This window comes from Xenopus laevis, chromosome 7L (assembly GCF_017654675.1).
Source record: "Xenopus laevis strain J_2021 chromosome 7L, Xenopus_laevis_v10.1, whole genome shotgun sequence".
In the NCBI taxonomy this organism is placed as follows: domain Eukaryota; kingdom Metazoa; phylum Chordata; class Amphibia; order Anura; family Pipidae; genus Xenopus; species Xenopus laevis.
In genome coordinates, this window is record NC_054383.1 from 32,270,170 (window position 1) to 32,296,888 (window position 26,719).

The 26,719-nt window shown below is 38.1% G+C and overlaps 1 protein-coding gene across 2 annotated transcripts in view; it reads left to right on the forward strand.

Moving 5' to 3' along the window:
- The first annotated feature begins 4,725 nt into the window (after positions 1–4,725).
- Positions 4,726–26,719, forward strand: part of lgi1.L (leucine-rich, glioma inactivated 1 L homeolog) — a 38,481-nt gene continuing 16,487 nt past the window's right edge. Inside the window, exons 1-3 of one of the 2 annotated variants that reach the window (XM_018225315.2) lie at positions 4,734–5,344; positions 5,737–5,808; positions 21,565–21,636. In XM_018225315.2, the coding sequence (XP_018080804.1) occupies positions 5,148–5,344; positions 5,737–5,808; positions 21,565–21,636 (341 nt within the window). In that variant the 5' untranslated portion in view covers positions 4,734–5,147. Of the gene's footprint in view, positions 5,345–5,736; positions 5,809–21,564; positions 21,637–26,719 lie in introns of both variants that reach the window. The other variant, XM_018225316.2, reaches the window with a different exon arrangement.

Consider the following 26,719-nt stretch of genomic DNA (forward strand, 5'->3'; position numbering starts at 1 on the left):
TATATAGCATTCTTGTTTGAAAAAAAAAAAAAGCTAAACTAGAGCATTTAGAATTGATATGTGACACAAGTCTGAAGTGACTTCCTCCTGGCCAATCCATAACCGGGCAAGCACTTTGAAAATGTGCAAATTTTCAGCTGAATATATGTATTCAAATCATTTGACACCTGGCCTTGTGCAACTTTGCATTTCATATGCATTTCCAATCGTTCTGACTGTTGACAGGGGCAAGGAGAGCACCAAGAGCATTGATGGCACAATGCTTATTTAAACATTGTGATTAGGTGCGTAGAGTTGCAACATACCACATAGTGAAAGCTGATGTGGATGCTTATTTATCAAATAGCCTAATTTTCTTGGTTTTAGTGATTTTTGAAGCCACGACTAAACTCGCTTTCTCTAAAACCACAATGCCATGGAATTTATTAAAAGATCAAAATATAAAAAGTGCATAAAAAGTACAGACGGAAAATTAGGCTCAACGAACCAAAAAAAAAAAAATATATATATATATATATATATATAAATGCCCTTAAAACCTCTAACCTCAGACAATTCCTAGCAAGAAAAAGATCCGAAAACCTCTAAATGTCGGAATTGATTTAAAACGTGTCAACTGAATCATTGCCGCTGCCATTGACTTCTATAGGACCTTGACAACTTTTACCTGGTGAAGTTTTGTACTAGAGGTTTTTATACTTAATAAATCTCAAATTTTTAGCTTTTTTAAAAAAAAAATAGAAAAACCACAAATTTTTAGTGATTCATTGAAAAAATTGAATTGTTAGTAAATGGGCCCCTTATTCGCAATGTTTGAATGCATGCAGTCTAGCACAGTGGTGAAATGGTTAGCCTTCATGCTTTTCAACCAGGGCACTCTTTGCAAGGGTTTCATCCAGGTATGCAAAAGAAAATACCATTAGTATCATATCATAGTATCATTTATTTATACCATTTAAAATCACATAGTCTATCTTCTGGGCCAAAGCAACATCCAATATTGTCTTTTGCATTGCTTGATGTGCAGAGGATGCCAAGAAGAATGCACTCGTTTTCTCTGTGAGTGAATAAAAATGAGGTGAGAGCGGCTGTTTTTCTTACTTGTCCTCAAGGTACTTTGGTTTTCACACATACTCCTCAGGCAGGTTAATTGACCATAGTTTGTAAATGTGGTAGGGGTTCCATTGGGGCTGGGATTGATGTGAAAGATGTATAGCCTCTCTAAAATCCTGCAGAATATGTTGATGCAGCTCACATGTAATTATTTAAATCAGAGAGGAACACAAACACAATTGAGCAGTGAAAAAGGTGCAGGAGGTCAATAAAGAGGTCACTTTGACAATGGCACCCGAGTAGGACAGACTCTATAGTCTAGAAAATCTGATTAAAAGGACTAATTTTTCTTTATTGTGGGATTTCAGTGTGATTTAATCTGATGAAAAATGGGAAAAAGAGGGTTTTCTTGACATCTGGTGTTAATGTTTTAGGCTCCTCTCATATATACAATAATTGACAACAGCATGGGGAGGCCAGGCCCTCCTGTTGGGGGAGTGCAACCCTCTTCCCCGCCGACTAAAACCCCCTACTTGTTTATGGTTGGTGAGGAAGTTTTAAGTGGTGGAATAGGCTAGGGAGGGGAACCCTGTGACATCTGCTGTATTGTAGTCACGCTACTAAATCCTAAATGATTTAATGTAACATTATTAGCCTTGCAGCAACATAAACTTTTCATTGCCTGAAAAGAAATGCAGAAACATAGGTTTGACATAGTGTGTGACTGTCAGGTTCTTGATAGCCCACACCATGTATTCAATGTTCTATGACAATGTGATTTTTTTAGTAGCCTTAGAAAAAAAACCCTTATCTGGCAAATTTCAAACATTCTGAATACTGGTTCCTATGAATGTGTATATAGGCATCTCCTTCCTAAGTAGGTACTCTCTTCCTCTCCCTCATAATATATACAATTTCATTAATATTCAAAAGCATTGATAGTCTGTTTTAGTCAGCCTGTTATTACATTTTCATGTTTAATTAAAATGATGCTTTTTCATTTCATACAGTTTATTGAGATTTCACCTCAATTCCCCATTACATGGTGTATACTCAAAATCCTTGTACAGGTATGGGATCTGTTATCCAGAAACCAGTTAGCCATAAAGCTCAGTATTATAGCAAGGCCTTCTCCCATAGGGGTATATTTATCAAAGAGTGAAGTTAATAGTGAAGTTCCGCCACTAGAGTGAAATTCCGCCACTCTCCATTAATTTATATGGGATTTTTATAGGCATATTTATCAAAGGGTGAACTTTCACTTTCACCCATTGATAAATATGCCTTTCAAAATCCCATAGATATGAATTGAGAGCTGCGGAATTTCACTCTAGTGGCGGAACTTCACTCTTTGATAAATTTACCCCATAGACTGCATTTTATCCAGATAATCCAAATTTTTTCTTTATCTCTGTAATACTGAAATAGTACCTTGTAATCGATCTCAACTAATATATAATTAATCCTTATTGGAATACATTTCTAGTAGACAGTGTATGAAGATCCATATTACGGAATGATCTGTTATCTGGAAACCCCCAAGTCCAGATTATTCTGGATAACAGGTCCCACACCTGTATAAAGCTGGTTTGTTTCTATTCTACTGCATATCATCATCAGAACATTGTATGTTTGTTGTAAATAGTGTGATCTCTTTAAGGTTCACTACTTCAAGGTATTTATAAGTGTGGTCTCTTTAATTAGAAGGAAGTGAGTCAAGACCCTCCCCAAAATTATATGATGCCTTTTATTGCCTGTAAACATAATAAACCTAATTTTATTTTGTTTGCTCAAGAATCATTACTAAACAGACCAACACAGAGCTAATTTGCCTGGTAAGGTAACTCATAGCAACTAATCAGCAGCTAGCTTTGATCTGTCTGCTACAACAGAATAGTAAAAGGAAATGTATTAGAATATACTATTATAGCCAGCGTATGAGCTATTACTTTTGCTCCCAATTAGCATGCACTGGATCCAGCTATAATGAAGAAACAAGAATGTCATAATGAGCTAAGCTAATTATAGAACCATAGAAAATTATGGTAAATTGTCTTATCTGGTAGACATGATTATTTTCAGCTCTTGGAACTCCTGGATGCAGTTGAACAGGGATCCCCAACCTTTTGAACCCGTGAGCAACATTCAGAAGTAAAAAAAGTTGGGGAGCAACACAAGCATGAAAAATGTTCTTGGGCTGCCAAATAAGTGCTGTGATTGGCCATTTGGTAGCTCCTATGTGGATTGTCAACCTACATTGAGGCTCTGTTTGGCACTGCACTTGGTTTTTATGAAACCAAAACTTGCCTCCAAGCCTGGAACCCATTGGAAGCAACATCCAAGGGGTTGAAAAGCAACATGTTGCTCACAAGAAACTGGTTGGGGATCACTGCAAGAGAGCATAGGCTTTGAGAAATTAAAGGTCACAATGGCATAGTTTTCTTTTAGGGGGCTATTTATCCAAGGTTGAATTTTTGAGTTATTTTTAAAAACTTTTGAACTCACAACTGAAATGGTTTCTTACTTAAGAAAAAACTCGAATGGAAAAATTTAGAGTCAGCGAGTTCGGTGTTAACAAACCGAAAACTCAGCGTGAAAAAACTCCAACTGCTCAAATTCATATAGTTTTTGAGCGAAAAAACTCAAACATAATGAAGGATACAAACATCTTCAAATAGTCCTCTGCTATTGACTTCTACATGACCATGACAGGTTTTAGATGGTGTATTTTCACGCTTTTTCCAGGGTCATGGTATAATAAATCTCTAAAACCCAATTTTTGACCGAAAAATCACCTTGTAAACTTGAATTTTTCATGGAAAACACAACTCGACCCTTAATAAATCTGCCCCTTAATGTCATGGAAAAATAATCCACTTGCTCTAAGAGCTATATAAAACTCTTGGAAGGCTACATCCTTCCAAATGCTCCAGAACGAGACCCAGATGATAGACAACTCCAGGCAACCACCTCCTGTTTTGTTATATCATGTTATTGGGTCTTCCAACCTCCAAGTGCATTTGGATGGCTCAGTTGCCAGTTCTCCTTTATTTTAGTACTTGCAAATGAATATACATCAAATATAAAGGTTGTTGTTTTTCCATTAATTAAAATTCTAACAGGTAAATGCCATAGCCATTTAAGCAGGAAACTTCTCTGTCTATACAAAACTCTGTAAATGCAATGTGGAAATATATACATATTTAGAAAATCGGGGAAGACTTTAGGGTAAATGACAAATAATGCTGCATGTGTATAGCGTGGTATTGTATTTCACTGCATGCTCACATACTGAAATAGTATAATATCCTATCATTTCTGTTTGAAAATTTTATACAGAAGCAATAAGGTTGGACGTGTGCCCTGCTCCAGATGGTGCTTACCATTTTGGTACCAGGTGCTAGAATTAACATACAGTCCCTAAAGGGCTAAATGCTGCATTATACCTGAGATCCTATTCACAGCTTAGTAAAAACATTTTTTATCAGTATACAGACGTTTTCTTGTCTCCAGAGCTACTAGCATGGATAGTAAAAATGCACGTATGCCTTTAAACTATTTTAATCCAGATGATGCTTCTTCTTCTTTTAATCCTGTTGGTTTTGCTACTCCCTGCAATATGTCAGGGAGCATTCCCAGTGGGTTTAAGGCTGAAGTGATCCAGTGAAAATGATGAATTCCCTCCCCTTTTCTCAGCCCCAGCAAAACATAAAGCTGTACTATTTTTGGTTACTAGGAGAGGGCCTCCCTTTCAAAGCCGCAAGCTGTGCATTTTCTAAATGGCACCACTTTGCATTTGTCCGCTGTGTGCTTGATGTTTACATGGAACTGCATGTATTCTCCCATTTGCTTCGGTACTGACAAACAGTAGGAAATTCCCCTCTGTAGTCTTCTTGCTGCACACTGCACAAGTCATAGCTCAGCGGTAAGCAGCAGAGGCTCAGAAGAAGAGGCAACAATCCAGGGAGGGAGACAGAAAGCCTCGGACTGGCCGGACAATAGACAAGGACAGCTGAATAGAGATTAAAAGAAAAGACCCTTTTCATGGTTTGGGAAATCCTTTGGTCTAGCTGGAATCATAGAAGATCCAGAGGATGGGGAATGGCAGCAGATCCTCTGCACGGATTTCTTTTCTCATCAGCATTTCATTTGTGCTTCTGCTGATCAACTGGAGCGAGGGCAGGAAACCTAAGTCGAAATGCCCTATCTGGTGTACCTGTACCAAAGACAATGCTTTATGTGAAAATGCCAAAACTATTCCTCGCACCTTCCTTCCCGACGTTATTTCACTGTAAGGGCTGTAAGCATTTTATCATTATGGCCATTCTATAATGCTTTTTTTTTTTGTACAGATCACCATTTTTCAGGGATGTAGTATCTTTGTGCTGCTAGCTGCAATGATGTTATTTTACGATGTCATTCTTTTTTTTTGTTATGATGTCATTGTGTTAATTATGTTGTGCAGAATATAGAGAATCTTGTAGGCACCTTGGGTACCAGACAAGGCACCAAAGACACAGTATCTCCAGACCTTGTCTAGCACCCAAGGGTTCTCTTATTTTCACAGCATGTCTTTAGATGTGACACTCCATGAATTGCATTTTCTTTCCCCTTTTATAGTGGTTATGTATATCTAGGCTTTTATCAAGGCATTGATATGTATTTCTCTTCCTATTTTTGCAGATCCTTTGTGAGATCTGAATTTACAGAGATTCCAGAGGGGAGTTTTTTACACATACCATCCCTACAGCTCCTGTAAGAAACCTTGACTTTTAATATACCCCTGTTAGTGTGCTTTGCAGTATGGATTATACAGCAAGTGTGGCAGGATTGCCTTTTCATAGGGGAAACACGATTGCCTTTCTAATAAATTACAAGAGTGGGTAACAGCTACGGCTGACACTGGCTTTATATGTAAGCACTTATAATCAATTGATCTGATGCGGCTATTTCTGATGCTTATACTACAGATGCCTGGACATTGCAGCAAGCTTGAACACACATATCTGCTGCAATCTGCAGTAAAATCATATGGGTTAACTTGATTTTTAAGATGGGTCGGAGGCATTTTGCCTGGAAGCTGAGGCTTAAGTGCTTTTTATTTAGCTTGGCCACAACAGAATTCTAAATACCTGTGTCTAGGAATATTACATATATTTGTACTGGTATCATGCCATCATCCAAGACTGTAGTAAAATAGAGGCACAGGAGTCCCTTGCGTGCCAAATAGCAATGCTGTCATTTTAATGAGTTACCTGAGTCATGTTCATGTGCTTCCACTTACTGGATTTCTTGGCCGTGGCAGTTAGGGATGGTTTCTGGAAAGATTATATAATAATACACAAATACAGTGCTTTCTCTTGCACTACTAAAATAACAGTGCTTTATACAGATGACCCTGTGTTGTTCCTCTGCTGAAACCCTTGGGTATGTTCCTGCAGCATCCCAGTGGGTATATGCTCTAGAAAAACAGATCTTTAATATTCATGTCAGGGATGTTCAACAAGCTCAGAACAACAACTCAGTGTGTCTGCATTTGCATCTCTCTAATTAAAACTACCAACTCCCAACAACCCCTGGCAGTCCTGGGTAAGTAGGTTGAAAACACTTGATTTAGGTCTTTTTTTTTTTTAAATGTCTTATGATACGTTACCAATCCTTGTGTATTAATTTCAGAACCTCCACTTTAGCTCCACCCAATACAAAATCATGCATAATCCATAAACGCTCCTATATATTCATTACTCTGCATGTCGTGTTTGTATCTCTGAATTCTCTATCAGAAGGCCTCTTGTTAGAGAATTCTCTGCAATCTAAGAATCTCTGTCTTTGGATAATCAATGACGAGGGCAGCCCTACACGTAGCTAAGATGCTGCCATGCTCCTGCATTGCTACAGCTGCTGCTGTATTTTTTTTTTTGTACATAAAAAATGCTGAATAAAGGTATGGCGTGCGCCATGAGACAATTCCACCATGTAATGCTAGGGATGTTTTTACTAGGAAGCAGCTTTATCTGGTTGTTTTGTTTTATGGTAACTCATCTTCAAATGAGGTAGAAAGAGGTCCATCCCCAAAGCATTTCAGAGTCAACTGGGCACTGTTAATTTGTATAAATATAAAACCTCTGCAAATATGGCCCCAGGATAAAGTAACCCAAGTGACCTACAAGCCCCCAGAGAAATTTGTTACTTTTTACACCAAGAGGTACCTAATTTTTTTTTTGAAAATGTTTTGTAAAAGATGGGGAACAGAAAATGATCTTCTTAGTAATGTACATTAGCCTCCATGTAAAACTCAAACACACTTTTAGAAGAGAGTGTGAGCCTTTACTATTTGCTTTTTATCCTGTTTTTTTTATCAACACAGGAGGAATTTAAAATTAATATCTGGTTGACTGGTCCATTGATCCCACCAACCAAAAGGCAGATTTATTATAGCGCTGCTTTTTATCAGGATTATATTTTTTATAACATATTTCTCTTGCCCATTTATTTCCAGCCTGATTTCTAGGGTCAGTGGCTCGTGCAGTAAATGTCATTCAGCAAAAATAATGCTGGAAGCCAATTCTTAACACTACCACAGACGTATATTGTTTTGATTGGTCATAGCCCCTTTATAAAAGATGTACAGGGATGGACCCAGTAGCCTATGAGTAAGTGCTCCAACAGGCACAAAATGCATTAGGCTTTTGCAATGTCCTAATAAATGTATTTGTAATTTTACTACTTTTTTTATTTACTTTTTGAGGAACACTCACAACTTTTGAGGTTGTTGTGCAGTAAATGTCAGGCAAACGGCAACAATTAAGGAGGTTGTTCACCTTTAAATTAACTTTTTTAATATAATGTAGAGAGTGATATTCTGAGACAATCTGCAATTGTTTTTCATTTCTTATTACTTGTTATTTTTGCATCATTGGCATCATTTAGTTTTTTATAGAGCAGCTCTTCAGTTTGCAATTTCAGAAATCTTATTGCTAGGGTCCAAATTATCCTAGCAACCATGCATTGATTTGAATAAGAGGGCGCTTGCAAGCTGAAATCCGCCACAGGACGCCAGTATTGGCGTTTTTTAGCAGAAACGCCAATACGTCTGGAAACTACCAGATCAATAGACTCTATGGGATCTGCACGTTTGAAACCACATTTTGCGTAAATACGCAGCGTATTTTAAATATGACGTCCAAATTCTCAATGAGAACAATGAGAAGTGCATGTTGGGAAAAGAATCCGACCTGCTGAAAAACGCATCTTGACGGTCGCATGTGGTTTCAGTGGCGTATTTACGCCTGGCTGTTCTTTTTTAAAAACGCCACAAAAACGCCACGTCTGGCCTTGCCCTAATACAAAGTAGCAATAACAATTAATGTGTAGCCATACAGAGCAGTTGTTTTTTAAATGGGGTCAGTGACCCCCATTTGAAAGTTAACTTAAAGGTAAACCACCCCTTTAAAGCACATCATTTATGGGTCTGTAGGTTTGTCCAACTATGAAATTGAGCTATAAATTGAGATTAAAAAAAAAGCAATGATTAAACATATTTCAGTCCCTGGTGGTTTAGACTGACCTAAAAAATGTAATTATGTGATGTGGCCCTAAATGGCGACCTTGTCAGTGTCATTTGGTGTTGTGACATTGCTCCTGGGGCTGCTGAGTGGGCTAAAGACAGGGCAACTGGCATTATACCCTCAATTCTCAGAGGGCAAAAGGCAAGTGTTCTACAAAAGACTTTCTATGCATTGAATGGCGATTGGCTCGAATTTCAATATACATTGTCCAATTCATAATTCAGCAGCAATAAGGAAAAGATCAGTTATTAAACTATCTCAAATGTATTTTTTGTGTTTATTTTTTATTTTGTAACAATTCACAGCAGTTCTGTAAAACAATAACTGTTACTGTGTGACACCACTGAAAGGGACTAAACTCGAGATATAATGTAAAGGCACATTGATACGTCAGTATGATTGTATGTATATTAAAATTCCAGCCATTCGCCATTCCATGCATAAATAGCCTTTTGTAAAACACTTGACTTTTGCCCCCTGAGAACTGAGGGTACTATGTCAGTTGCCCTCTCTTTAGCCCACTCGGTGTCAGCACTCTAATGACACTGACTGACAAGGTCACTAATTAGGGCCACGTCACATAATGACATCTCTGCATGTCTGATTTTGTCTGAACTTTCTAGATGACAACAGATTTTGACATATATTTTTATCTTTTGCTTTTTTTAATCTTTTGTAATTTCATAATTTAAATGAGCCTACAGACAAATGGACGTATGCTTTAATTACAGACATCTATATTGGATATATTTAGAGAAATAGGGGTAGTTCCTTGACCAAACACAGAGGCACATTTAGCAAGGGTCGAATTTTGAATTCATGTGAGTTTTTCTAAACTCCCCAAAACTCTCATATTCGACCAATTAAAATTTATTATTACAATCGATTTTTTTTTTAATCGACCCTAAAACTCGAATCAAATTCTCGATTCGAATTTAAAAGACCCGAATGTCTGGAAGGCTGCAAATATCACTAAATTCATCCCTGGACCTCTCCCATTGACTCATACATCAATTCTGCAGGTTTTAGGTGGTGAATAGTCGAATTTGAGTTCTTAAAGGGCCAGAGTATGAAAAATCCTAATTCTAATTAAAACTTGAATCGAGTTAATAGTTGGATAATTCACAATTAGAATTTGACATCAACCCTTAAGAAATCTGCCCCATAAATATGATGAATGGTGTGACCAATAAAATGGAGTCTATGGAGATGGCCTTTTCATAATTTGGAGCTTGCTGGATAACAGGTGTCTGGATAACGGGTCCTATACCTGCTGAGAAAAGACAACTTTTCCCACCTGAATGTTCTTCATATAATAATGAAGGCATCTTGTGGTATACAGGTATGGCATCCATTATAACATGTCCCATACCTGTAAATGAAATAGTTACAGGTATGGGACCTATTATCCAGAATGCGTGGGGCCTGAGGTTTTCCGGATAACAGATCTTTCCTTAATTTGGATCTTCATACCTTAAGTCTACTAGAAAGTCATGTAAACATTAAATAAACCAAGAAAGTATGGCAAACTCGCACACCCAGGCCTTCTAAAGATCCGCCAGGTGCTCAATTGCTTGGAAGGATCGGCACCCTCCTCATACAACGAAAGAAGAAAGCAAATGGCACACACAGCGTGTTCAAGCAGGGAAACCCTTGCGTATATTTATTTGCACACGATGCATCGTGTGCAAATAAATATACGCAAGGGTTTCCCTGCTTGAACACGCTGTGTGTGCCATTTGCTTTCTTCTAACATTAAATAAACCCAATAGGCTGGTTTTGCTTCCAATAAGGATTAATTATATCTTAGTTTGGATCAAGTGCAAGCTACTGTTTTATTATTACAGAGAAAAATGAAATCATTTTTAAAAATTTGGATTATTTGGATAAAATGGAGTCTATGGGAGATGGCCTTTCCATAATCCTTTCTGGATATCCGGTTTCCGGATAACGGGTCCCAGCTGCTGAGAGAAGACAACTTTCCCCACCTGAATGTTCTTCTTATAATAATTTTTGAAGGCATCTTGTGGTATACAGGTATAGCATCCAGAAACCCGTTATCCAGTTCTGAATGTCTGGAAGGCCGTCTCGCATAGACGCCATTTTATCCAAATTTCCAAAAATCATTTTATTTTTCTCTGTATTAATAAAACAGTATCTTGTACTTGATCCAAACTAAGATACAATTAATCCTTATTGGAGGCAAAACCAGCCCATTGGGGTTATTTGATATTTACATGATTTTCTAGTAAACTGATGATAGTATGATGATCCATTATCTGAAAAAACCTCAGGTCCCAATCATTCTGGATAACAGGTCCCATACCTGAGTTGGTGAAGGCAAAAACACACTCACGTGATTGCTTTTTTAATGTACACATCCACATGTATGTATTTTTAGGTGGACATGCCTGAAGGTTCATGGTGCACCAACAATGCACTTGGAAGGGTGGTTGTCTTTATCTATATTGTACATATTCCGTGGTGCCACACAGAAAGGGTCCACTGATGCTTTTTCTCCTGCAATATCACAAGATTTCATATCTGTGTTCATTCCATATTTAGTTCACTCTGGTGCACAAAGCAGCTGTGGGTATGTGCCATAAGTTGTGCCATAATTTGCGGTTGCAGCCAGCAGGTTGGCTCTTACTAGAAAACAGAAAACCAGTGGGCGCTCTATGGTTCTATACCAGAAGGACATTTGAGCCTCAAGTGACTAACAGAGAGGTGTTAAATAGCCCTTGCTATTTCATTTGTTTTATTTTTATTTTTTTTATACCCGAGTGCATAATAATGTGCCATTATTCCTCAAAACTAAATTACCAGTTTTCCTGTATTCTGCTTTCCAGTCAGTTTCAGAGTTGCTATAGCAACAAAAGCAGGTAGAGCCACTGATGGCGTTTTATTATGGTGATTTATTAAGTGGCGCTCTCTTCTATTGACCTAAAAAATTGAGCTTGGTCTTATCTACAGTTCTTTGGTTCTCTTAACCTTTTAACAACTGGATTTTTAAGAATGATTTCCTTTTTCTCTGTAATAATAGAACAGTACCTTGTACTTGATCCCAACCAAGAAAATTAATCCTTATTGGGGGCAAAATATTCCTATTGGGTTTATTTGATGTTTCAATGATTTTAGTCTTTATCCTGAAAAACCCAGGTCACGAGTATTCAGAATAACAGGTCCCATACCTGTAGATGGAATAGTTACAGGTATGGGACCTGTTATCCAGAATGCTCAGGGCCTGAGGTTTTCTGGATAACGGATCTTTCCTTAATTTGGATCTTCATACCTTAAGGGGCACATTTACTTAGCTCGAGTGAAGGATTAGAATAAAAAATACTTCGAAGTTCGACCATCAAATTGGCTACTTCGACCTTGACTACGACTTCGAATCGAACGATTCGAACTAAAAATCGTTCGACTATTCGACCATTCGATAGTCTAAGTACTGTCTCTTTAAAAAAAACTTCGACCTCCTACTTCGCCACCTAAAACCTACCGAGCACCAATGTTAGCCTATGGGGAAGGTCCCCATAGGCTTTCTAGGCAATTTGGGATCGAAGGAAAATCGTTTGATCGATGTATTAAAATCCTTCGAATCGTTCATTTCAAAGGATTTAATCGTTTGATCGAACGATTATTCCTTCGATCGAACGAATTGCGCTAAATCCTTCGACTTCGATATTCGAAGTCGAAGGATTTAACTTCGAGGGTCGAATATCGAGGGTTAATTAACCCTCGATATTCGACCAATAGTAAATGTGCCCCTAAGTCTACTAGAAAGTCAAGTAAACATTAAATATACCCAATAGGCTGGTTTTGCTTCCAATAAGGATTAATTATATCTTAGTTGGGATCAAGTACAAGCTACTGTTTTATTATTACAGAGAAAAAGGAAATCATTTTTAAAAATGTGGATTATTTGCATAAAATGGAGTCTGGCCTTTCCATAATTTGGAGCTTTCTGGATAACAGGTTTACGTATAACTGTAACTGTAACAGTAGTTTGTGCCTTGTCTCATTTTGTCTAGTTATGGGTAGCAGTTACCATTGCAGTTTTAAAAAATTTCCAGCCACTATCAGCAGGGAGATTGTATGTTTTTTTGTGCTTGCATGGGTTTCCCCCCTTCACTCCCAAAACATACAGATTACAAATGGCCATAATGTATGTGATAGGAACCTTAGATTGTAAACTCCACTGAGGAAGAACTATATAAGTAAACAATAATAATCATCCTGTATATGTGAAACCTCATACACAATTATACATGGAATAAGGCAAATAAAACCCAGAAAATACCCTAGTACAGTGGTAACTGCAGGTTGCGGAATAGAGAATGTGTGGCATGGCAACCAAATGTAATATATAATATCCTTTCTTTTACATTTACTGTAATTTATAGTATTCTTCGGTGTCCATGGAAACTGAGTGAGGTGGGCAGGGTTTTGTGAAAATGATGGGAGCCTTAAATTGATTTATACACTGTGTCATTCAGTGTAATTAAAACAGATTGTGGCAGGTTCATTTGCATTAACTTAGTGTCAGCAAACTGGAGCCCAGTAGGTTTAACATGAAATACTACTAATAATTGTGATTTAACACTACTGCAATGCTTAATGTAATACCTTGTCAGATTATTCTACAGGATGAGCCATTGAACGAGAGTAGTTGAATCAGTGTGCATTAGAGTACAAGTCCTTTCTTACATATATGAGATGTATGAGCGGAACCAAAACATTGACCTGTTAAAGGAGAACTAAACCCTAAAAATTAATATGGCTAAAAATGTCATATGTTATATACTGAAATCATTGCACCAGCCTAAAGCTTCAGCTTTACAATAGCAGCAATGATCCAGGACTTCAAGCTTGTTTTAAGGGTCACCATCTTGGAAAGTCACATGCTCAGTGGTCTCGAAGCAGCTAAGCTTAGGGGTCGTCGCAAATTATCAAGATGAAAATGAGGTTGGCCTGTAATATAAACTGATGCTACAGGGCTGATTATTAAATGCAGATGCAAATTGCACTGGTTTCTGTGCTGCCATGTAGTAATTATCTGTATTAATTACTAAGCAGCCTTATATTGTGACATTTCTATTCTATGTGTACTGTATATTGTGAGTGGGTCTCTAAGCTCAGTAAGTGACAGCAGCACAGAGCATGTGCAGTGAATCAGCAGAAAAGAAGATGGGGAGCTACTGGGGCATCTTTGGAGACACAGATATTTACTGCTAAAGGGCTGTGGTTACCTTGGGCTGGTACAGAAGCCCAAAACATAATGTACAACATTTTTAGCATACTTCATTTGTTAGGCTTTAGTTCTCCTTTAAAATATTTTCACTTTATTTATTTGATTTCCATGACTACCCCGATTTTTACATATACAGTTGACCCCTATAATATGTTTTTCCTAATGTGGGCCGAAACGTTGGACACAAGTGGTATGTGAAATAAAGAGTTTTTTGTGTTAAACCTAAAATCCTTACCAACCATATGCACTCTTAACCAATATATATTTATATTATACTTGCTTAAAAACCTTTTGCTGGCAATCACAGCCTTAAGTCTTGAACTCATATATATAAATTTATATGAGTGATAATCATGATTTATTTATTTTGTGTTTATAAAAGTGGAAGCTGCCATAATACTTACATATGGTATACTGGGTACTGCTTCATGTACATTAGCAACAGAAGAATATGAAGATTATTGCCAGATGTTGCCAAAGGTCCCATCTATATTTTTATTACTCATCTCTGCAAACTGCATAGCTGCTGATTAAATAGCTAAATAACTCACAAACCACAAATAATAGAAAATGAAAAGCAATTGCAAATTGTCTCAGAATATCACTCTCCATCATACTAAAAGTTAACTCAAGGGTGAACGAACCCTTTAAAAGAGGCAAATCTATTTTTAAGTGTAGCACAAAATAAAAAGATGTAGGGCAACCATGTTGTATAAATTGGCACACAATGTATATTTTGTATTTATATGATTTAATAGTTCATAGGTATTACACTTAGCTTGGGTCAAATCCTTTACTCAGCTTTATAGCTCCATTTTATTGGTAGCATGTCTGCTCAAAAGGACTTATGTCATTATGTTGGAAAGGGAAAAGCTCATTGGCTGTAACAATAATTAAAGCAGTGTTGCGTCCCATTCCTTTGCATATTTTAAGTAACTGGTTTGACTCTTGATTTCTTAGTTTAATTATATGGGCTTATATAACAAAGGGTGTCCTCTTATTTTATTGATTTTCTTAAATATGAGCCCTTTTTAGCAGTCTTTTGTCAAAAAAGAAAGAAAGGGGTTTTGCCAGTACACCCAAATCCAGAGTCAATGGAGCTCTTGAAGTTATTGGTATTCTAAGATGACTCAGTAGTGTTTTGTACTTTTAGGGGCAGATTTATCAAGGGTTGAAGTGAAAATTCGAATTTTTAAATACGAATATCGAGGTAATTTTAGTGTACTTCGACTAGGGAGTAGCCTAAATTCAAATAGAATTTGAAAAAAGTTTGAGGATTCGAATATCGAAATTTACTGTCTCATTAAAAATTCGACTTCGACTATTCGCCATCTAAAACCTGCCGAATTGCTGTTTTAGCCTCCTAGAACCTGTTTGGAGTCATTTGGTGGACTTTGAAAAATCAAAGATTTTTTTTTCGAAAATACTTTGATTCGAATTGTTCGAATACGATCCGAATTTGAATCGAATGATCGAATACAGCCTATTCACCCGAAATTAAAAAATTAGATTTTTTAAATACATTCGGTTTGGTCATTTTTTATTTGAATTTCAAGGTGATGGGAGTTTAAAAAAACTCTCATCACCTCGAAATGCGACCCTTGATAAATCTGCCCCTTATTATTATTACATATCCCTCAGCATAGCCAGATCTACAACACTTTTATGGTCTAATCTGGGCAGATTGATTTTCCCTGTGTATAAACCTCCATGGCAATCAATACAGTGGTTTATATTGCTAGCAATGTGACTCAGTGGTTAGCTGTGCAGGAGTCCTGAGTATCATTCTGACCAGGAATTTTTATGCTCCGGGTGAATTTCCTTTGGGTGCACTTGTTTCCTCCCACACTCCTTAACAATACAGACAGGTTAATTGGCTCCTTATGGAATTGACCCTAGTGTGTGTTGTTTGAATGTGATAGGGACCTTAGCTTGGAAGCTCCAGTGAGCCAGTGACTGTTGTGAATGTATGTGCAATGTAATGGGCATATTATATAGTGAATAAAGTAACCCCTATTGTCAAATATAAGGATATTATAGGAGGAGTTCCATGACCATATAAAAGCATGAGGCTGAGTGCTTTCATAAAGATCATGGAAGTGACTTCTAATATCTTCATATTTTGCAACATATACTTTATTATATACCATATTACATATATATAACAATATATAAAGTATATACATATATGGGATCTGTTATCCAGATAGCTCTGAAGGCCATCGGCAATAGACTTCATTTTATCCAAATAATCCAAATTTTGAAAAATTATTTCCGTTTTCTTCAGTGCCTATTACCTGATCCAAAGTAAGATATAATGAATCCTTACTGGAAGCAAAACCAGCCTATTAGGTTTATTTAAGGTTGATAAGATTGGACTTGCAGGGGGGGAGAGTTGAAGGGGGCCCTGAGGGTAAGGGGGGCCCGGCCACGCCACAATTACTTGATTAGCCGGGCCCCCCATCTTTCTGCTGCTGACTTCGGGAAGGCATGTACGTTTAAGGGGCCCTGGCCACCAATTTTCTTATAATGTGTGGGGGGGGGCCTGGCCACCAATTTTTTTTCTCATGTGGGGTCCTAGCCACCAATATTTTTTAATGGGGGGCCCAGGCCACAAATGTTTTTTTTTATGGGGGGCCCTGACCACCAATATCTTTTTATTATTTATTAACATGTGGGAACCCTAGCCACCAATATTTTTTTGTTTTTTTACTGTGTGGTGGGGGGCGGACCTGTAGGGTGGGGGGACCTGTGGGTGGGGCTTGCAGTGGGCGCAGCCCAGGGGGCCCAGGAAATTTTGTCATATGGGGCCCTGTGATTTCTGATGGCGGTCCTGTATGTAGCCTTAACTTTGCATGATTATTCCTCTGTTGTTTTACTAAACTTGATTCTGGTCTTTTTCACTTTTCCCCGATTATTTCCTTCCTTTGGGATTTGTTTTAGTTCATAAATACCCAAACCTAGTAAATAAAAGGCTCAGTGGGAGCAGTATAAAATGCATTGTAGGGTTGTGAGCATACACAGAGGCATTTGCTACTACATTCCCATGCACTGGTTTGGAGCACACTGAATGTCAAAAGCAGATAAAATGCTTCAAGTTTCTTCTGCGTTTGGCATTTCAGTGCACCTCTGTGGGTACTGTCCCCATAGTGGGTCTGTTAACCCCTGTTCCATGTGTGAACAAAGTTGGAAGGACCTGTAAAGAAGGGCACTTATATATAATGTCAGTTCTATACATTCTACATCTGCCAGTGAAACATTTTTTGAGTGACCAATCTGTGGAAAATGAAATGTTTAAAGAATATGTAAAAGCGATGCTGCCACCTAGAAACGTATTTTCACTGTCATAAAGTTTCTGTGGTACTGTGCGGTTTTATTGGATTATGCCTTAAATCAAGTAAATGTTATAGCTTTTCCTGTAAAGAGACATCATTCATTTCTTTTTATTTTCATACAAATGGTTAAAGGGCTATTGGCACATGTGCTTATTTTTTTTCAATGGAGCTGTACTCACACAGGCGCATGTAGGCGCCAAACGCAGTTTGAGACACAACATGCTGCATTTTTCCTGCGTTAGGCGCCTACATGCGCCTGTGTGAGTACAGCTCCATTGAAAAAAACTGAATGCATCTACTCCTGCGCTCCCCTGCGGCTGAAGGCATAAAACTGGAGCGCAGCTTCAAACGCTCATCTGTAAGAGCCCTTATAGTGAGTCTTCTCACTCTTTATGCCTTCACTCTGTTGGTATTGAACTGCAGCACATATCCTGTCCCTAATTTGCATATGCAAATTCGGATTTGGTATGGCCTGGCAGAAGGAATTGGCCAAATCCTACTGAAAAAGGTAGAATCCTGGCTGAATCCCAAACTGAATCCTGGATTCGGTGAATCCCTAATTTAGAGACCTGCAATGTTCAAGGGTATAGTTTCCCGTTGAACTGCATAGCAATTGCACCCATCATTGCCATAATGTGATAGTTGTCTATGTTTCTTTCTATTTAATGTAGTGAACCTCATTTAAAACAGTCAATAAACCTTTAAACCCCAGACACATCTCCGTAGTGCACATGTTTAAGACATATTTTATGGTCAAGTAGCTGCCTAGCAGATAAAATGATGACCCCTTAGCTAGAAATCACAATTCTTCCCACCTACTGATTCATATTTTTACTTTACACTCAACTGTAGCATTACCACCAAAATGTTTCACAATTTACATTTTTGTTGTCATTAAATCAAAGTTGTGGGACTTATAATAATTATAACGCAGTATAAATCAATGTTAAATTATGTGTAATAATACATATTGCTATTACCAAAGAGATACCAAAGAGCAGGATACTACACAGTAGGTACAATTTTGGCTAGAGTATTACTATATTAAAAAGGGAATATCATGAATACACTGTGCTGAAAGTTTCAGGTAAACTTTAGGTGTCTTTGAAAATAGTCCCAATTAATGATTGCTCTTGCCGTATCTTGGGTTCTTCCTAGGACTTCTTCATTGGTCATCTTTCAAGGTTCTAGATTGTTTTCTTCACTGAGGGTGAATCATCTCCTCTCCTTTAAAGGGGTGGTTCACTTTTAAGTTAATTTATAGTATGTTATAGAATAGCTAATTTTAAAAACTTTTCAATTGGCCTTTGTTTTTTCTTTTTTATAGTTTTTGAATTTTTTGCCTTCTCCTGATTCTTTCCAGCTTGGGGGTCACTGACCCATCATCAGTATTTTTTTCCAGAAAAGGTGGCAACCCTACCTCCAAGCAGATGCTTATTTTTAAATTCTTGGTTTAAAGACATTTTCATAAAAAACATGTCTATTGCCAAACATAGCCTCCTGTTGGTTGCAAGTCCACATAGAAGCTTACAATACCCAATCACAGCCCTTATCTGGAAGCCCCATGAACTATTTGCATGCTTATGTTGCTCTCCAACATTATGTTACACTTGAATGTGGCTCATGGATAAAAAAGGTTGGGGACCATTGTCTACAGCATACTAAATGTTAATTTGAAGGTGAACAACCCCTTTAACATGAAGAAGTCACCCAACACTGATACCATCTCTCTTTGGAGAACTAACTTGGGGGCACATGTAACATACAGTACACACGGATATCCACTACATAGACACATATATTTTTACAGGTTTCTCATTGAATAGAGGCCCTGCATATTTTATTATCACGTGCAAGAGAAAACAAAGGGAGCTGGGCTAATTTATTGTGACAGCATAACTACACAGACACTGCAATTTAGCAATAAGGGTTTTGGCAGCTGTCCCATGTTCTTGTTCAATGAGTTACAAATGGTTCATGAACTGCAATAATGTGGTTGAAAATTCCAGTGAACAAAGGGACAGTCATTAGCAAAAGGGTGCTACTAAGTGCGTTTTTTTGGGTGCCCCAAATACAATACATATACAAAAGGACTCCTATCTGACTCTTGCTCCTTAAACATCATTGCAATTACATATGTGGGCTTTTTTTTTTTTGCAATTACATATGTGTAGCAGGATGATCAGAATAACCCTGCTAATGTGAGATCTTTCGCTAGGACAAGAATTCACTTCGTTTTTTTCCCAGCCTTTCTACCCAGACCACTGACCTAATTACAGGCAGATAAAATGTCAGCAGTCACTCGCGGAAAAGGGAAACAAGAGTTACATGTTGTTAATTGCCCATGGGGAGATTTAATGTACTAGATTATCTTTACACTGACAGCAACTAGCGTCTCAACAAGTACAAACAAAAAATCTGCTACAAACAGTAAGGTAATAGTCCCCCTCTTTACTTGCTCACATGTTTTTGATTTTGATTTGGCAATGTATTAGGGATGCACCGAATCCACTATTTTGGATTCGGCCGAACCCCCAAATCCTTCTCGAAAGATTCGTCTGAATTTCGAAATTTAGGTCAAATTAGGTGTGGGAAGGGGGAAACTTTTTTTACTTCCTTATTTTTTGGCGTCACGTGATTTCCCTCCTAGCATCTAATTTGCATATGCAAATTAGGATTCGGTTCAGCCGGGCAGAAGGATTCGGCCAAATTCGCATCCTGCTGAAAAAGGCCGAATTCTGGCCGAATCAGGAAACAAATCCTGGATTTGGTGCATCCCTACAATGTATATATATATATATATATATATATTTGTGATGGTTGGAGGGTTTGGCAGGGGGAGGCCAGTAGACATCCTTATTCCTACCTATCTACTAACTTGAGTTTTCATTCAGACATGTAAGCCAGGGAATGCTGGTGCTAGGTTTATAGTGTAGTCATACCATGGAGGTGTGTGTTTTTGAAGTACTAATGCTATTGGTACATGGGGAGATTTGTTGCCCACATTTAAATCTACCGCAGATGACAAATCTCTCTGTGTGCCATTAGCCGAAAGGGTACATTTCTTTGCCTTTTAAAGGGGTGGTTCACCTTTACGTTAACTTTTAGTATGTTATAGAATCACCAATTCTAGGCAACTTGGCAACTTTTCAGTTGGCCATTATTTTTATAGCTTTTTAATTATTTGCCTTCTTCTTTTGACTCTTTCCAGCTTTCAAATGGGGGTCACTGATCCCGTCTAAAAAGCAAATGCTCTGTAAGGTTTCATATTTATTGTTATTGCTACATTTTATTACTCATCTTTCTATTCAGGCCCTCAACTATTCATATTCCAGTCTCTTATTCAAATCAATGCATGGTTGCTAAGGTAATTTTGGAACCAGATTGCTGAAATTGTCAACTGGGGAGCTGTTGAATAAATGACTAAATAAACTAATAAACTAAAAAAATTAAAAACCAAATGCAAAATGTCTCAGCATATCACTCTCTAGTCTACATCATACTAAAAGTTAATTTAAAGGTGAACAACCCCTTTAATGCTTTAGCACTTGCTCCAGGGTCATAGTAAATGGCCAGTATGGTCTAACTGAGATGTCAGCAAAAGTGATGGTTGGGTCAGGAATAATACAACCCACATCAGGCACTAACTCACAAGACCTTAACCTGCACCTGGCCCTAAACTGTAAAATATTTTTATTGTAGTACCTGCCCCAACCCATACCTGCCTTTTTTCATTCCTTTTACTACTTCTACACTACTCCAAGACAGGGAATATTTGGGACAAGTGTAGATGTGTATTTCCCCAGTTTGACCCACATCCAACCTGAACCCGCCCAACCCATGGATCAACCCACAGGTCCCATGGGTTTTGGGTCAACTCACACATCGCTTGAGAGTATCAGCACTTTCAATATGCAAGTTGCTACCATAAAATCCAGTGAGTACATACAGTACCTGTGAGCAGTTGGGGTAATAGCTAGTTCTCATATAAAGCATATGCATACACTGGCATATAACACTCTCTTTGGGGTTTTATTATTGTTGCGTAAGAAATAAAAATGTCCTCGGTATCAGGAAAGGGAAGCAGATAGCTCAGAGGGTGGGGCATAAATAAAAAGTGATGGGCCAAACAGTAAAGGTTTCTGTGGGCCCCAGTCACAAGGAGTAAAACTGCACATGATTTGGGGATTTCCAACATGTTGGATTTGTGCTTAGACCTTTGACAGACAGTAAACATTATCTTTGTATTTAGTTACCTGAACAGATGACTTGCAACCCTGTTTGTTTCTTAGACTAATTATTTGCTAACATCAATTCTTTTTTTCTTCTGTTCTAATTTTCACATGTTACGCAGACTGTTCACTTCAAACGCTTTTGATGCTATTAGTGATGATGCTTTTACTGGTCTCCCTCACCTAGAGTACTTGTAAGTATAAATAAAGGAAACATCACCATCACTATAATAATAATCCATTTCCAAAGCAAGAACCTGGCTCAGATCCACTAATGTGATCATCCACCTCTTATTTCACTGCTGGCTTTTTTCATTGTCATGTTACATTAATCTAATATCTGTGAGTCACTCCATTGCTGAATGAAATTTTAGTCTTAAAAATACATTCTCATGAATTTATTCGGAACATCATAAGGCCCCTCCTGATTTCTGCCTGGACATGACTGAGTTTCATAATTCTATGACCTACTTGTTTGTCTGTTTGAGCACTGATGCATGGTTCAGTCTTTTTTGCATGTCTTTTATGGCCTCTAACTCTATTTGAGTGATATTAACAGTCATAAAAGCACTGCCATTTGGTCAGGGAATATGTCACATTTCAACATTGCTTGCATTTCATATGCGCATGTATGGCACTTGGGGAGGGGGCAGTTTCATCAGATGGCAGTCCTCTGCCTGGACTTAAAGGGATCCTGTCATGTTTTTTTCCAAACGCATCAGTTAATAGTGCTACTCCAGCAGAATTCTGCACTGAAATCCATTTCTCAAAAGAGCAAACAGATTTTTTTATATTCAATTTTGAAATCTGACATGGGGCTAGACATTTTGTCAATTTCCCAGCTGCCCCAGTCATGTGACTTGTGCCTGCACTTTAGGAGAGAAATGCTTTCTGGCAGGCTGCTGTTTTTCCTTCTCAATGTAACTGAATGTGTCTCAGTGGGACATGGGTTTTTACTATTGAGTGTTGTTCTTAGATCTACCAGGCAGCTTTATCTTGTGTTAGGGAGCTGTTATCTGGTTACCTTCCCATTGTTCTGTTGTTTGGCTGCTGGGGGGAAAAGGGAGGGGGTGATATCACTCCAACTTGCAGTACAGCAGTAAAGAGTGATTGAAGTTTATCAGAGCACAAGTCAGCTGGGAAATGGACAATATGTCTAGCCCCATGTCAGATTTCAAAATTAAATGTAAAAAAATCTGTTTGCTCTTTTGAGAAATGGATTTCAGTGCAGAATTCTGCTGGAGCAGCACTATTAACTGATTCATTTTGAAAAAAAAAATTTTTCCCATGACAGTATCCCTTTAAGGAGACCATAGACATTACAATTATGATCTTTCCTGGGAAAGATCTTTTTAGGATAGATCTTTCCAGGAAAGATCTAGGAAAGATTGTTTGTTTCAATACACATGCATAGAACTGAATCGTGAGATATACATGTAAAAACAATAGAATTCTACCTGTATCTGACGATTCAGCACTAACAATGGCCGATGTTCGGGTGCCTTCAATGGCGCCCGATCCAAATTTTCCAGCCGCCCCCATCAATGAGGATATCGAAGTGTTCTGCCGATATTGGTCAGCTCGTGTCCCATCATACACGCACCGAATATAATACAAAAATCATTTTGTACGACATTATCGGTGTGTCTATGGCCACCTTTACTGTAAAATCTGACCAGCTGATGTCTTATAAGATGATTGGGGAAACACTAATTTTAGAAGTGATTCACTAGTTGGGGTTATTGAATAAACAAATCACTTCTATTTGGCCATCCAGTTCCAAGTGGATCTTATTCTGCCAGTTGACTGATCGAATAACAGATAAGCCAGTCTGTGCATAGCCACTTTAATTACTGTTTATTTCTTTTTACTCCATGGAAATTATTCATAACTTGACCCCTCAAAGGAAACCTTTATAGACAACAAAAGCCACCACACACTTTATTTATGACAACTAGCTGTAATATTACTGTAGTCGTCTATGTAGAAATTTATTACACCTTTATAGAGGCAATTGATATGGCAGAGAAGGATCACGCACTTACTTTACCTTTTACTATCCGCTCATAGAAAGGAAGGAAGATCCTTCTAAATATGCCTATATAATTAATGCATAAAATAAGGACGTTATATTTCCTATAAAGCCTTTTTAATTTTTTGTTTACAACACAAAATGGTCTGCTGTCATTTCAGCCTTTAAAGAAGGGAATCTGCTTATGGTATTCAATTTTGTGGATGTAAGTCTATTTAATAAATGAGATTATCTGTCAGAACCCTTTTCCAGCATGAAAAGAGAAAATGCAGATACTGCAGGAAGGTTTGCTGTCAGCAAATGGCTCTCTGGGAAACCTAATAAAATCAATATCTTCCACCACCCAAGCCTTGTTAAAAAGAATCTCTGTAATGGATCACCTGAACGGGGTGAGATATGAGTATGGAGGTTATGTGGATGCTTCAACCTCTACCTCTCCATCGCTAAGTTCCTTACTGAAATAAAGATTTGTTCAAGTGCCATTTGTAGCCCAGCAGATAAATAAAACAGAATTTTAATAGTCACCCTTCTATAGCTCAAGGTTCATCTTCCCTAAATGGCCCTTCAAGTGTAATACCCCTTCATTCCATGCTTTGTTTTTAATTGATAAATTGGGAGCTTATTTTTAAAGGAGAATTCAACCCTAAAGTTTAAAAAACCCCTACCCCCCCTACCCTAGATAGATCCCCCTCCCTCCTCCCCCCAGCCTAAGTGTTACCCTGGGCAAATGCCCCTAACATTTTACTTAACGCTTGGTGAAGATTCAGGCATCGGAGTTCATGGGCGCCATCTTCTTCTCTTCTGAATGAGAAGGGCGTGGAGCAATTTTTTGTTTCTCGACAACTGCGCAGGGGCTGAAACTCACGAAATTGGCGAAGCACCGGTCTCATTATGAAGATTACCCAATCGGCTGAAGATGGCGCCCCCGTGAACTCCGATACCTGGATTTGCACCGAGGGGTAAGTAAAATTTTAGGGGCATTTGCCTGGGGTAACACTTAGGCTGGGGGGGGAGGAGGGAGGGGGTCTATGTAGGGTAGGGGGGTAGGGTTTTTTAACTTTAGGGGTTAGTTCTCCTTTAAAGACATTTAAACAAAGATGCACTTTGACGACCCCGTGGCTGACATACAACTGTCAGTGGATTCATTTACTGGGGATAATGAATGTGGCAATTCCCAAGAATGGTACATGACTCACTGTTATCACCTTAGATTGACCAGACAAATTTGTTACTACATGGGATATGTTTAGCCTGGATTTTCTAGGCAAACCCTTTTTCTCTTTGAACAAAATTTAAATATGTCTGGGCAAAATCCAACCAGATCCAACCTGTAAGTGTGTAGCCAGTAAGGCCGAACCCCCGAATACCGAACCCTAATTTGCATATGCAAATTAGGGGTGGGAAGGGGAGAAATGTTTTACTTCCTTGTTTTCTGACAAAAAGTCAGGTGATTTCCCTCCCCGCCCTAATTTGCATATGCAAATTTAGGGTTAGGATTCGGCAGAAGAATTCGGCCGAATCCTGCTGAAGAAGGCTGAATCCCTAACCGAATTCTGGATTCGGTGCATCCCTAGTAGCCAGTCATTTGTTGAGACTGGCAGTACATTTTCAAAAAGAAACAGGCTGTAATATAATTCAGTTTTATACATAACAAATAATGTAGGCATTCTAGATAGCTTGGATAGGTTTAGCCTGCAGCTTTCAAAGCAATAAAAGAGGGACACGGTGGTCACATTAGAGTCTGTAGTTCTCACTCCAGGGAGATTTCAGAAGAAACATTCATATGATGTGATTCTAAGGAATTCCACAAGAATATATTGTATATTATTTTAGTGACCTGGAACTATTTTTGTTGAAACTGAGTATACAATATCATGAAACTAAGTTGGAGCTAGGACTGATGAAGAGTAAAATATTTTTGTTTCATTATTGTTTTATTATTCGTTTGACAAAGAGAACAAACAACATTTGGGGTTAGCGCAAGGCACTGCACATACAGTAAACTGTTCCATGTGTGGAAATATAGTGTCAGGAGGCATTGGTGTACTACAAATGCAACATCCTTTATCTGTACAGTTACACCAGCTTTGTTTCACTTTACTGGAGGGAATTGCCCACAATAATTTGGTGTGGTGCTGGTCATAGGTTGACATTTTTATGAGGGCAGTGCTGTCCAACTTATTCTATATAGTGATGGGCGAATTTATTCGCCAGGTGCAAATTTGCGGCGAATTTGCGCGATTCGCTGACAGCAAATAAATTCGCAAAACGCCCGCGAAAATTCGCGGCAAAAACGTGCGCCGGCGTCAAAACTGAGACGCCGTCGCTGTTTGGCAAATTTTTCGCCGTTTCGCGAATTTCACGCGAAATTCTGGAATTTTTAAATCATTGGCCAGGTTTTGACACAGCAGATATTTGAGTGCTGGATAAATTGAAGTGATGATGCCATACAAAGAATCTATGTAGTACTATGTTATTTTAAAGGAGATGTAAAGGCAAAAAAAATAAAATCCCATTTTAACTTTCTTTAATGAAAAAGAAACCTATCTCCAATATACTTTAATTAAAAAATCTCAACCGTTTTTTTCTAAGAAACCTGACTGTATGTAAGAAATCTGTAAGAATCCTGACTGACTGTTGTGGATAGGAAACTTCAGACGGTCCCTAACTGCTCTGCAGGGAAACAATCATGCTTAAGAACAGCAGGTGGAGCAGGTGGGGGGACTTCCACTTGGTTAGCCCTGATCTAGGAGAAAGGGATTACTATTCCTGTTCCTTGTGCCCCTGCTATCCAGTCTCCAAATATAGGAGAGGAGCTGGTGGTGAGCTTTGGGCCCCAAATGGCCAGGGCTGAAATTGCTTTAACAATGCTAAATAACAGCCTATGCAGTGTTATTTTGGTAGAAATGTATACCTATGCAATATGCACAGACACCTTTTTTATTTTAGCTATATTTTTCTTTAAAGGAAAACTATACCCCAAAATGAATATTTAAGGTACAGTTAGTTTATATCAAATTAAGAAGCATATTAAAGGATCTTACCAAACTGGCATATATATTTAAATAAAAATTGGCCTTTTACATCTCTTGCCTTGAACCACCATTTTGTGATGGTCTGTGATCACCTGACCAGAAATACTACAGCTCTCTAACAGGAAGAAGTGTGGAAGCAAAAGACAGAACTCTGTCTGTGAATTGGCTCATGTGACCTAACATTTATGGTTTGTCTGGTTTGTTTGTGTG